At 37.6% G+C, this 12,846-nt stretch overlaps 1 protein-coding gene across 6 annotated transcripts; it reads right to left on the bottom strand.

Annotated features, from left to right (window-relative positions):
- Positions 1-10,558, bottom strand: pex26 (peroxisomal biogenesis factor 26). 6 transcript variants are annotated; one of them, XM_034024945.3, is made up of 6 exons: positions 10,406-10,558; positions 9,650-9,875; positions 3,110-3,259; positions 1,292-1,599; positions 473-619; positions 1-191 (listed from the first exon to the last, which is right to left on the bottom strand). In XM_034024945.3, exons 2-6 carry the CDS (start codon positions 9,841-9,843, stop codon positions 88-90), a joined length of 903 nt encoding a protein of 300 aa, XP_033880836.3. In that variant the 5' UTR covers positions 9,844-9,875; positions 10,406-10,558; the 3' UTR covers positions 1-87. The 6 variants fall into 6 exon arrangements, with proteins under 6 accessions (XP_033880836.3, XP_033880840.3, XP_033880834.3 ...); XM_034024949.3 differs by having other exon boundaries at positions 1,457-1,599; positions 9,650-9,925; positions 10,406-10,530; XM_034024943.3 differs by having other exon boundaries at positions 9,650-9,925; positions 10,406-10,529.
- Between the last annotated feature and the right edge of the window lie 2,288 nt (positions 10,559-12,846).

Raw genomic sequence — 12,846 nt, 5'->3', positions numbered from 1 at the left:
TGCATTTATTAAAGTACAAATTTATTTACTTTATTGAAAAAGACACCTGAACAAATACTTTCGTGACTAATGTACAACATAGGTAGCTCAGTGACTGATATTGGCTCTGTAGTATGGTGCAAACATGGCATCCCACATCTGTCTAAACATCTGCAGCAGGCTGGAGATCCAGGGAAACGCTGAAGGAAGAGCTGGAAGAGAAACAGAAGATATTTATATTATTATCACTATTATATGAAAAATATCATAGAGAAGAAAAATACAGAACAAAGTGCTCTGACTGAACTTGAGCGACAGGTAAAGGGCCAAAAACGAAATTTTACTACAGAGGGTTCTTTAATGAGTGGATATTTGCAGAAATGACCTTCTTGAATCCTATTAGGCCCAATTGTCAAAATGTGTTTATTTTAGGGTATTTTTCTTTTGTTTGAAGATGGGGTTCATTACATCAAAAATACAGCAAACCACTCACTGGGGTCCGTTCTTAATAACAGCAGGTACAGCAAAACAGCCGCTAGTGCCACCTTCTGGAATGGAAAGGAATAGAGGCCTTTTCTTACCACCAGCACACTTCTATGCAATAATCTCACCATGACCTGAAACCTTTGAGTAACAGGATCTGTAATCAAAAAAGAGTATTAAAATGTTTTAATAAACAAACAAATATTATAAACAGGGTTTGGAGAAAAAAATGTCACTCATATAATGTAAATTAAATCCCTGACGTATTTATTTGGTAATATATAAAGCTGAATATCCTTGTTAAAAATCATTTTTTCAGTCATGATGGGAAACAAAGCAGTCTGAAATACATGATAGAGGTTGGAAAGTGCTTCTTTATCAAAGACTGCACACACTACTGATGAATAACAAGGAACCGTCTAAAAAATTATGACCCTACGAGCAATGCTGAAGAACAGAGTTATCTGCAAAATTATTCAGAAAAAAAAAATACTCAAATGTCCTAAAAACAAATACAATTGGCTTAAACACACCATTAGTTAGGTAGGTCTCAAATATGCAGTTTTCAAACAAAGGGGGTGGTGGCAATTTCACTCTCTAGGTGAAATTACCCAGGAACTGCAAAACAGCATGGCATGGCTTGTAATCAGGGATTTCTTTAACCTAGTGAACTGATACATGTTTTAAAATGCTAAAACATGTGTTTTTTCAAAACTGAGCATTTGAGACAAATAGTGAATGGATTGGCATGGCGGTGACTTATGGAACTATTTTGTTAGTTACAATTACTTTAAAGGATTTAAAGGAAAGAAAACTGCAAATGAATTACTTGGATCTGTACTGTTTGTGGAGTCCTCTCCCTGACTAGATTCTGGAGGGCTCTTGGGTCTGCTCTCCTCTCTCTTGCACTCAACGATCTCCAGAGCAAGATGTCTTTGCTCCTCGCTGAAAGCAGCGCTGTTTCCAGCCAGGGACTCCGCCTCTGTGAACCTACCCAATGGGATCAGGACATGGAGGAGGTAGAGCTCTGCTACCGTGCCAAAGCCTGGCAAGCTCTGATTGGCTGGGCTCTTTAGCCAATCACCTCCTGATTCCAAGATTATACTTGACTCTTCCACTTTGGTGTATAGGAGGATACTTGAATAAAAAAAGGAACAAGCAAATATATTGCTTTGTATTTCACAATATATATGAATGCATTAATGTTTCGTTTTTATTGCAGCATTAAGGCATGACGGGATGGGTTGACATGATATAACCACACACTTAAGGGGTTATAAGACACGATGTGAAGCTGAGTGCCTTGAACCCTTTAGTGTGCGGTTATATCATGTCAACCCATCCCCTGGAGTGGTTTAATGCTATTATAAAACGATTATAAAATGATTCTATTTACTTTTTAAATTAACACAGCAAATAAAATAAAATAAAAAAATCTTTCCAATAACAGTAAATATCACTAGTGTTGTATTATTCATAAATGATCAGTTTATTTATAATATAATAAATATTGATTAAAATGTGAATTAAGTAAATCATTTCTGTATATCAATTATATCTACATATTACTTGCTAATTTACCATTTCATTAATGGACATGCATATTTAAACTTAGTAAATTACATAAATAAATATGAGTTATAGGATTAGTGATTTTTGGAATAAATGTTTACTTGAAAATTGCCAGATATTGTGCAGTTTGAAAAAACATGCTCTTAAATTAACTGTATTGACTGATGTACTGTCAGAAGGGGATACACGTATGGCTGATAGAATGCAGCTAGCCAATCAGAGAGCAGGGTTTTTCCAAGCAGATTTATAATATGGAATACATTTTTGGTGCTGCTAAAAGCTTTTCTCATGTGTTGGGATCTTCACTGACAGCATGTTCAGTAAAAATGAAAACATTGAGAAAGATCCACTCAGAACATTTGTCATTGAATTTACTGAGTTTCTTTTAGTATTTGTAAAGATCAAATTAAACAATTCTCAACATACTAATTCACAGTAGAACCTCAAAGTTGCGATCATATCGGGAATTAAATGTATGTGTATTGTATTAATAAATGTTCACCTTTAACCTGATGAACAATAAGGAGAACAAAAATATACTGTGTTAAGTAATTTCACTCACATTCTTCTACTAAATTTGAAATGCCCAAAATCAAATGCCACCACAACAGTTTAACACACTTACAGGTCAGGAGGACAAGATCAACTGGCAACCTGTGTTCCTGCTGTCAATCAAATTGCTTCTTTTCATCTTCCAAAACAAAGCAACAAATGCGAAGCTACTGGATTGTGGAGGTTATTGTGCCTAGCTAGTCTCTGTCTGGCCTTAGTCGGGGGCCTTACCAGGGTTTTTGAAACGCATGGAGTTGAACAAACCACAGCTGATTTTCCACCCTAATCCACAGCAACACAAAGCTCCCCCAGCAAAGATTGTCAAGACGCTGCAAACAGGATCCATTGCGGGGGATTTTTTGCTAGGTGAGCCACTAAGTGGGGTCTCTACCCATATTATACTTTGACAAGGACATCTGGGTATATGTTGTTCTTCAAGACCTTTAATATCTTGAATTGAAAGGAGTGTTTCCCTTCCAAGTACTAGTCTGACCAATAGCATTGCTACCCAATGTTAACTCACCACATCTGCATGATTTTTGCAGACATTTTCTCAGGAGCCCCGTAGTACTGAAGGACCCACTCAAGGACCACTCTCCACTTGTTTAGTTCTGCCAGTGCTTGGATTCCAATGATGCAAAGTGCTGCCTTGACCTCTCCATATCTGAAACTACTACACAAAATGGTGGGGTCAGTTATTATCAAAGAGAGAAAGCAAAACATTATTATAAGATTACATTAGAAAGATGCCTGAAAAGGAGGTTTTGTTTCTTCTCTTTGGCTTACGTGGAAGCTGAAGTGAGACTTTTGCATTGAACCGTATTCAAGGGGTATCCAGCATTTCATACTCTTCTAGCCAGTGATATGCCCTTATTCCCCCTGGGTGCATGAATTTGATATAAAAGTCTCCAAATTCAAGGTTTTCAATCATTCCAGTCCAATTTGTATCTGTATCAATGCAAGAAACCAAACTACAGAGATGTAAGCAAGTGTCTTCTTCCTCAGCTTTGGGTTCATCTAAGCCATGCCAGAATATTCTCACAGTTTCTGATGCACTAGTAGAGAGGGTAGAGACTTGAAGCTAGAAAACAGGAATTGATCTGTGTATATATTGTGTGCCTGTACAGTGATTGCAATTAACAAAATTATCCATCATCTTACCTGTTTTGCACTGTTTTGATGTGAAATGTTTTTTGCTATTTATGCTAGCATAATTTGTCTGTAAATTCGCTTAACTTAAAGTGAATATTTAATATTTTTAGGTGTGGAACTTTAACAAAACAGAGCTTACCTTTGTTTTGTATAATATGCCCATTAATTTGACAGTGAGTCCTGCCTTTTTGTGAGGGAGGAAAATGACAAACAATTGAAAGTCACAGGTAGGAATTATCCTGTCAAATGAGTGGTGTTCCTGTTTGTCGGATATCTCACAGTACATACCTATATGTAAATTGAAACCTATATTCTATGAACTCCCTGTTAAATAAAGATTTGCTGTATTTTCACTTAGTGGTGTTTTGGGTCAAGTCACTTTGTTCATATATATATGCTTTGAACGGAATCTCAAGTAGGTTTAAATGAGGAACTTTCATTGGTTCTGTAATTGTATTAACAGAAGTAATTACAACAACTGTTGTATACTGTTTTATTGTAATGTTTAGTACAGTAGCACTACTGTACAATATGAATCAATAAATAAATAAATATTTATGTATTACTTGTCATGACGCACGTGCATCAACATATGAAATTAACAGAATAAGTAAGAGAAAAGCAATAGGCAAGTGTATGTTAATAAACTAGAATAATAAAGTAACAGACAAACTAACTGTCAAACTAAATTAACACAGCACCCCTACACACATTAAAGCTCTACATTCATTATGAATACCTGTACAGGAGCAATATTAAAGACGTGCACAAAAGTATTTAACAGAATGGTGAAGCAACTGACCAGAACGGAAAACACCAAAATTACTCGGCGACTTACGTACGATTCAATTTCCAACTTTTTGTAGCCAGATAAACTACGGCGCATTTCACCGTTTGTTTTCATGTAATTTTGTAGCGATGTGATGTTCTTGTGGAACAGAACACAACAACGCAAGACAGCTCTTCCAGCGACATTGTGTGAGAAGTGCATTTAGAAGCAGTAAGGAGAAAATAAACCTGGAATTGCTTTCATCAGAAAATACATTGATTTGGAAATTAATGCAGCTTAGATTCTAACAGCTGCGTGTCTTTTTCTGATCACAAACTGAAACTTAGAGCAGCTGATTCAAATTCTGCGCCGTTCTGAGACAAGGGGAAGGGGCAGAGCTACCAGCACAACAGAACACAACAAAGCGAGGCAGGTCTTCCACTGCATGACATAGTGCATTTTTAAAAGGAAATAAAGTGCCTATCCAAATGTGTTTTTACATCCATTTCCAAGATTTCACAGACTTTTGTTCAAATTAATGATTTTCACGATTTCTGTGACCTCCTTGACAAAATCGTATCCTTACTTATTAAAATAGGGTTGGTAGATTTGTACATTTATTTCTGTTCTCTCTACCGGTACTTGTCTTTAAAGCTGTAATTAGCATCATTAAACCATGGGCTGGATTAAATCGAGCTCACATATTACGTAGTATACATGCCTTAATGACAGCTGGTGGCTTCTCACTGTAAGGAGGATGTAGTCACTACACTACACACCGCTGATTTCGTAAACTACAGTTACAAAAGGGCACAGTGAATAAAAAAAAAACGAACATGACAGAGAACACAGCAGGGCTAAAAATACAGAGTTAGTACGATTTCTTTGGTTTAATTAAATTAAAATAAGTGGCATAGGGAACGTGGACTGGTCCTTACTCTAGTAAAAAGAAACACAGGTAGGTTATGGTTTGTTTATTGAGAAATACATTGACATATGTTAACAGTTAAATATCCTTTATTCTCTACTGTTTTAAATGTGGTCCGGGAAGTTACAGAGATTCATCTTTAATATTTTGCCATCCGACATTGTTAAGCACACAGTTATCGTAGCAAAACTAACTGCTAGTCAGGACACATTTGTAAGTAAACGCTGTCTCTCGCGTGACAATGCTTGGTGCTGATACTATCAGTGATAGGTTGGAACAATGAACGTCCGTCCTTGCATAACAATGCTTAGTGCTAATTGGTTGAAACACTAAATGCCAGCACACACACAGCAATACTAATTGGTTGAAACAGTTGTTTGATGACTTTCTTGCAGGCAGTGCAAATGCTCATTCATAAATTAAAGTTAATAAGAAAAGTTGCTGGTAAGGCCACACTGCTGCACCCCTCCCTTGGCACTTCCTGTTTCCCTGAGTCTAACAGTCAATTTAGCGGGAAAAACTTCAACATCGCAAGTTTTATCCTTCATACTGGCATTAACTTTGGCTTTCAAGACACCAAGTGTACCATCATATAAGAATGATTGAAATGTCCCTTATTTGAGAGTTTTCTCTTTTTTTAATTAGTTGTTCTTCCCTTTAAAAAAAGTAAGGGCCGAAAACATTGAAAGTACTATGTTGTTTGGAACCAGATAGCAACCATCACTAAGCAATGAGTGTCAGTGACGAAAGCACTAAAGATCCGTATACAGTGCAGTCCGTTTATAAGAATCACTGATATAAGAATCAACCGCATATAGTGATCAAAACCACTGGGACCAAATCATTCCTATACCAACCAATGTAAAATAATCGGCTTGTAAAAATCAAGCAATCTGCTTATAAGAATCATTTCAGGGCAAACTGACTACATGTAATATGTGTAGACGGCACGGCGCGGTGAGGAGGAGGAGGGGAGGGGATTGCAGAGCTTTGTATAAGCCATAGATGCTTAAATGCAGTGGTAGTGCTGACAGTAAAATATTGTACTGTAATGTCATTTTAATTCAAAGGCCATTACATGTCACACCACACAGCAGTTAAACTAGGCACCCTCACGAGACGATCGCTTCTCAAGTATACTGTAGTAAAAAGGATTCTGCAGCCTTGAGTAAACATAATCGTAACCATATAACAAGCTGTTTACCCATGAGGACTTGTTTTGATGTATTGTCCTCAGCACCATTGACATCTGTATACGGTATTTAAACTGCTGATGGCACGTGTTTGCTAATTGTAATGCGAGGACAGTGTAAATTATCATGCTGGAGGCAAGGACAGTGTAAATTATCAGACTGGAGTCTTGATTTACAGTTTTAAACCGGTGTTGGTTTTATTTTTCTTACACTGCCGTGGCGAAACAACTAGACTCACCGTCAAAATAAGTATTTTCACATCACAAACAATACAAGTTAAAATACATTAATATAGTATACAGATTAAGCATTTAAATAATTGCTATTTTAGTCACTGGCACTCCAGAAAGCCTTTAAGTGACTGAAGGGCAGTGTTGCCAACGCCACAAAGCAGGAAGTCGCCAGAGAAACCTTACAAAGTCACTATTTAGACATTCTAAAGTCACCAAAAATGACGCTAGACAATTCTAGTATTCCAAGACAGTAAATCTCAAGAAGTCGCTAGATGTTGCTATTTAGAAACCTTTATAAAAAGAAGAGTGGTGTTCTAGTGACATTTTATATGACTTGATATTATAGAGTCAATTACAAAGACAATTTACCAAGTATTACACATAGCAAACTGATATATACAGATGAACTCGTTTTATATCACCTCGCTTAATATCATACCCCATTTATTAGCACGATTTTTCAAAAACCACTCCACCATGCACCATAGGTTCTTTAAGAAATTACCTCTCTTAATATCATCTCACAAACCCGCTTATTGTCATGTTTTGTGCAGCCTGTCAAATGTTGCATGGCCGGGCTTTACTATGTAACCACAGGATATAATTATTTCCAACACAACTAACAACCAATAATCATCTCGGCTGATAAACGGATGTTTTGTGCAGCCTGTCAAATGCTGCGTGGGAGGTCTTAACGGGATTGAGTTCAGTTACAAAACACCAAGGGCACCAATTTTTAACAGTCAAGTCTTATACAAACGCACACAAAAAAAAACACCAAGTGCAATGCCTAATCGATAGCTCTCATCAGTCGACAATTCATGCCATTTTTAGATAATGACACAAACTGTTTCGTTCCAGTTAATCATACAAAGCGTATTTATCCTGTAGTAAACTATATGCATTTATTTAAATGTAAAGAATGACTATTTGTACAGTATTAAAACACTTTCATTCACTGTTAGTTTTCTTTCTTTTTTTCTTGCACTCGTAATAGGCAAAAGTGAAACACAGTTTATATCATGGCCTGCTTTATATCCGGAATTATGCCTGCGCGGCAATCATGATATGAAGCAGGTTCATCTATAATTCTAAATACATATCAGCAATCACTCAATATCTACATCTGCATAATATAGGAACGTTAAAAAAAACGAAGATAAGCTCTGTTTTGTTAAACGTCCACACCTATAAATGTTCACTTTGAGGTGGTATTAGGTGGTTACATTTTCAGTGACCCTGATGTAAAAGCAAGTCTGTGGAAAGGCACCAAGAAGTAAATACATTCCCTATTTGGGTATGATATATGGAGGTCATCAGTGTCTTGTAACCTATTGTACAAATGTCTGTATCTTGTAATATTTTCTACCAATATATCTTATTAGCAGGATAAGTGTGTTGCATGCATGAGTTGTGAGAACGTTTATGTTACAAACTTAGAAGTGACTGATGTAACCAAGATTGATATTAAAAACAGGCTTTAGAGCTCTTTGTCAGATCAGGGACTGTTGGATCCTTTGGTCTCTGGAACTGGTAACCATTCTGTATTTGCATGCTGTCAATAAAGCTTAGTAAAAACTTAAACCTTGTTGAATTTCAGCAAATACTTTGGGTCAATCCAGCGGTTAACAGCACCATTAGCTATAAAGGTCTGAAATGTGCAGTTTAGGTTAGGTTAGATTTTTTTTTTTTTCACAGCGAACAAAAAATATAACATTTCTGTAACATTGTATATGAGAACATGGTATTAGAACTAAGATTCGCCTGGGACAATTGGAGGCCACGAGAGATTGGAGAATGCTGGCAACTACCCTTTGACCTGACATTGTCTGTCTCAACACTGTTCTCCTAGTGGAGCTAACAGTGCCATGGGAGGATTCCATGGATGAGGCATATGACAGGAAGAAACTCCGGTATGCCGAGTTCGCCGCTGAGGTGGAGTCTGGGTTTAGAGAGTAGAGGTGGGTTGTTGGGGATTTGACGCACACTCCATGCCCCGGCTTCTCAGAGATATTGGATTCAGTGGACAGGAGGTGCAGTGTATAGTGAAGGCTCTATCCGAGGAGGCAGAGGGAAGTAGAAACTGTTGAGCAGAGAGGCAGACTGGAGACCTCAAAAGAGAGCTGACAGATGAAGTCAACATCAATGAAAAAGAATGGATGGCTAAGGTAAGTAGACTGGGCTGGGCTGGGCTGGGCTGGGCTGGGGATGGAGGGGAGTGGTGCTGACGCCTTCCTGAGGTGTCGTGGATTACACTTCAGCCAACAACACCAGGCTACTAGGAAATCCATGTACCTGGCTGAGGAAAAGCACTGAAGGCTCATATATATTACAGTGAAGCTACGTCTTGGTTGTTCCCCACCACTACCATCTTGTCAAAAGCTGAGTCTAATATTAGCCTTCAGTAGATAACAGCAAGTCTTATGCAATGAAAATCAGAAGCAGATACATTGACCTTTTCACATACTTTTTTTCAGATTTTTATTTTTAAGGTCATAAACGGTGTTATGGGGTAACTTTAATTATTTGTTTTCCAAGTCTGTAGCACAAACTTGCATGTTGGTCAACTAATAAGAGGAAAAAGGACCTGAAAGGGTGGGGATAATATCACTGGTGAAACTACCAAGAAAGTGCAAGACTATGCTGGCAAAATGAGATTACTGTAAGCAGGTGTTGTACCAAATATAAAAAATGAAAGTCCATGTACAGTACACTAAAACAATGCCAAGTCACAATCTTTACTGTTCACCAAATATATATAGTGTAATATATAGAATTATTGACTTACCTACAGAGGTCCTCTTGTTCCGGGAAGCCGGCGACACTCTCCAGCCCTCTCTCGCAGGTCTCAAGAGCAGCGCGGAAATCTCGTCGGACCATCAGCAGCTCCGTGGCCGTATCGAGCAGGCACAGCGCCTGAGCCGAGCCCTGGTACAGAACCGGGCTGCTCCCAGCCTGCACAGAGCCCAGTCTTCTTATCATTGTTCACGATAACCTTGTGGGATCTTCGGTTTCTAACACAAACAGAACATCCTGCTTTTAGAACGGAGCTAAACAATGGAACCTGTTATATAAATATATTAAAAAAAAAACACATATAATAATTACAAAATCCAAACGTATGCAACCAAAATTCAGCAACCTTTAAGAAAAACAACGGACAGTAACATTGTTTTCATTGTTTGATTGCTAGTTGGTTGGGGGTGGGTGCGCCGTTCACTTGTCGAAAATCTATTGCAGATGGACACTTCAACATATGGAGCAAGGGTAAAATACTGTTTAAAAAAAATAACAAAAGTATCTTCAGGGAAGAGGTAAGGGAAACAGTGAAAATGCTGCTAGCTAACATAAAAGGTAAGAACATTTATTGTAAATCCGCGCTGCCAACATTGTAGTACTGTAACAACATCCACAAACAGCATACAATTTTAGTACCATTCTTACTTGCAATAAATGTGGTGTACAGTTAAGCTGCTGCCGGCGTCGATGTGATAATGCATTTACTTCAGAATCAAAAGACGGTCTGGTAATACACTGAGCTTACCTGCTAAATCGCATAAGAATGTGCGAACCGAATAGCAGACATTTCAAGGAAAGCAAGTGTCAATAATATATTGCATTGTGGGAATCGTAGTTGTCCCCAAAACCGCTCATACAAAAGTTGTCTGTTGAAAAAACTACATTTCCAGGAATGCACTGTGACTGACAGCCCATCGGAGTTTAACTTTTCACTTAACTCCTTCAGAACTGATGGGTCACATTTACAATCTTTACAAATGCTTGTTATGTATGCGTGATTTATTTCCATATGTCAGTTGTTCAGTAAATAGACTAGAATGCGTTTAGATTACTACAGCAAAAAAAAAAATTGTAGTACTATAACATTATTTTGGAAACAAACACAATTGTTTTTTGAAGATGCGCAGTTTCCCCTCGCACCGCTGTACATCTTGAGAGGAAGCCCATTTTGTTAAAAGACAATCGAGTTCACGGAGATCATTCTGTGCAGATTCTGGGAGAATCTGAGCAATTTAGCCAATGGGTGCGTTCATGGAGATCATTCTTACAATATTATTGGCTAAACTGGTCAGAATCAGCGCAGAATCATCTCCGTGAACGCGTTCCTGTAGCACAGATTTCCGCAGTTCTGCACAAATTCCCGTTCTGCGAGGGATGCTACGTGACGTCACGAAGCTCCACCCTCAACAATCTGCGCAGATCCTGCACAGCACAGCGCAGCGCAGCTTTGAAAAGTAGATGATGTAGAGATCACGAGTGACCTGCCAATCGTCATTCAAATAGATAATAAAACTACTGCTGCCCTCTTGCTAGTGGAGGGGAACGACGTGTTATCTTTATGCAAAGAATGGTGAACAACCTTGTCAACGCTATATTAAATATACGGCAACACTTTAAATTAAGTGTCGTATGTAATACATGATGAATTACAGACACTGAATTACATTATTAGAATTAGAAGTGTATTCAACATGAATTCATATTTTATCATGATAATAAATGAGTTCATACGTAATTCATCATGAATTACACTGAAGTGTTACACACATAGATAAATTAATTAATCGATATAAAATAGTAATTAGTAGTAAATTAAACATAATGTACTAATCCATGACAAGTAATGTATAGTTACAATAAAGTTAATGTTCAACTATTACATCAAACTGACTCTGTATAGTGTGATAATCCAGAAACTAACTATAGGACGTTTAAAAATTAAAACTGTTATAATGGACTGCAAATGAATGCTCATTTAGACCAATCAGAGCACAGAAATGACTACGTGTACCAATTTAATTGGTACGTGTTCTAAAAAAAAAAAAATGACAAGAGCTACGTATTTCCTATGGTGGTGGATAGTCATTTTACATTAGTGGCTTGTCATGACAATGTATTCGCTTGTAATCGCTTCTTAGAACATAAGAACATAAGAAAGTTTACAAACGAGAGGAGGCCATTCAGCCCATCTTGCTCGTTTGGTTGTTAGTAGCTTATTGATCCCAGAATCTCATCAAGCAGCTTCTTGAAGGATCCCAGGGTGTCAGCTTCAACAACATTACTGGGGAGTTGGTTCCAGACCCTCACAATTCTCTGTGTAAAAAAGTGCCTCCTATTTTCTGTTCTGAATGCCCCTTTATCTAATCTCCCTGGTCTTATTCAAAATGTAAGTAGCCAATAACCTTTGGTGTATCATTTAGACAAGAAGACATCTCATTGAGGTTTGGCATTTGTTATTTTACCTGGCGTGGTCCTTGCCCGGACAGGAACCTTGTTTATTAGCAAGTATAATACATTTGTTAATAATTGTTATCTCTCAGTCTCCTGCTTTGCTGTCAAATAGTAAGGGTCATCACAATTTATTAAGTATAAAGCAAAAGTAAACAAGGATATCCCGGGTTTAAAAGGCATGTCGTATGCAGACAGGCTAAAAGAATTTAATCTATTCAGTCTTGAACAAAGAAGACTACGCGGTGATCTGATTCAAGCATTCAAAATCCTAAAAGGTATAGACAATGTTGACCCATTTTCGACCTTAAAAAAGAAACAAGGACCAGGGGACACAAATGGAGATTAGATAAATGGGCATTCAGAACAGAAAATAGGAGGCACTTTTTTACATAGAGAATTGTGAGGGTCTGGAACCAACTCCCCAGTAATGTTGTTGAAGCCACACCCTGGGATCCTTCAAGAAGCTGCTTGATGAGATTCTGGGATCAATAAGCTACTAACAACCAAACGAGCAAGATGGGCCGAATGGCCTCCTCTCCTTTGTAAACGTTCTTATGTTCTTATGTTGATATGCAAAACGTTAGAAAATGAACAAATCTGCATTGAAAAACTGAATTGCATCTACCACTGTTAATAATAATAAAATCTACTAAAAAGACCACATCCAGTGTAATGCATATTGCATTATTATTCATAACTCAGTTTACAAAAGACCCGGCGATTATTGGAAGTTTT

Source organism: Acipenser ruthenus, chromosome 7, assembly GCF_902713425.1.
Source record: "Acipenser ruthenus chromosome 7, fAciRut3.2 maternal haplotype, whole genome shotgun sequence".
Lineage (NCBI taxonomy): Eukaryota > Metazoa > Chordata > Actinopteri > Acipenseriformes > Acipenseridae > Acipenser > Acipenser ruthenus.
The sequence above is the reverse complement of the archived record's forward strand: the minus strand, read 5'-3'. Positions and strand labels throughout refer to the sequence as shown.

What these genes read in the sequence shown, in the direction of transcription:
- pex26 (XM_034024945.3), bottom strand. Translation starts at nt 9,843, where the DNA reads ATGATAAGAAGACTGGGCTCTGTGCAGGCTGGGAGCAGCCCGGTTCTG. An exon ending in GCAAAAATCATGCAGATGTG is followed by an intron (nt 1,600 to 3,109) that starts GTGAGTTAACAT and finishes TTTTTATTCAAG; the next exon opens with TATCCTCCTATACACCAAAG. An exon ending in CACAAACAGTACAGATCCAA is followed by an intron (nt 620 to 1,291) that starts GTAATTCATTTG and finishes TTTTGATTACAG; the next exon opens with ATCCTGTTACTCAAAGGTTT.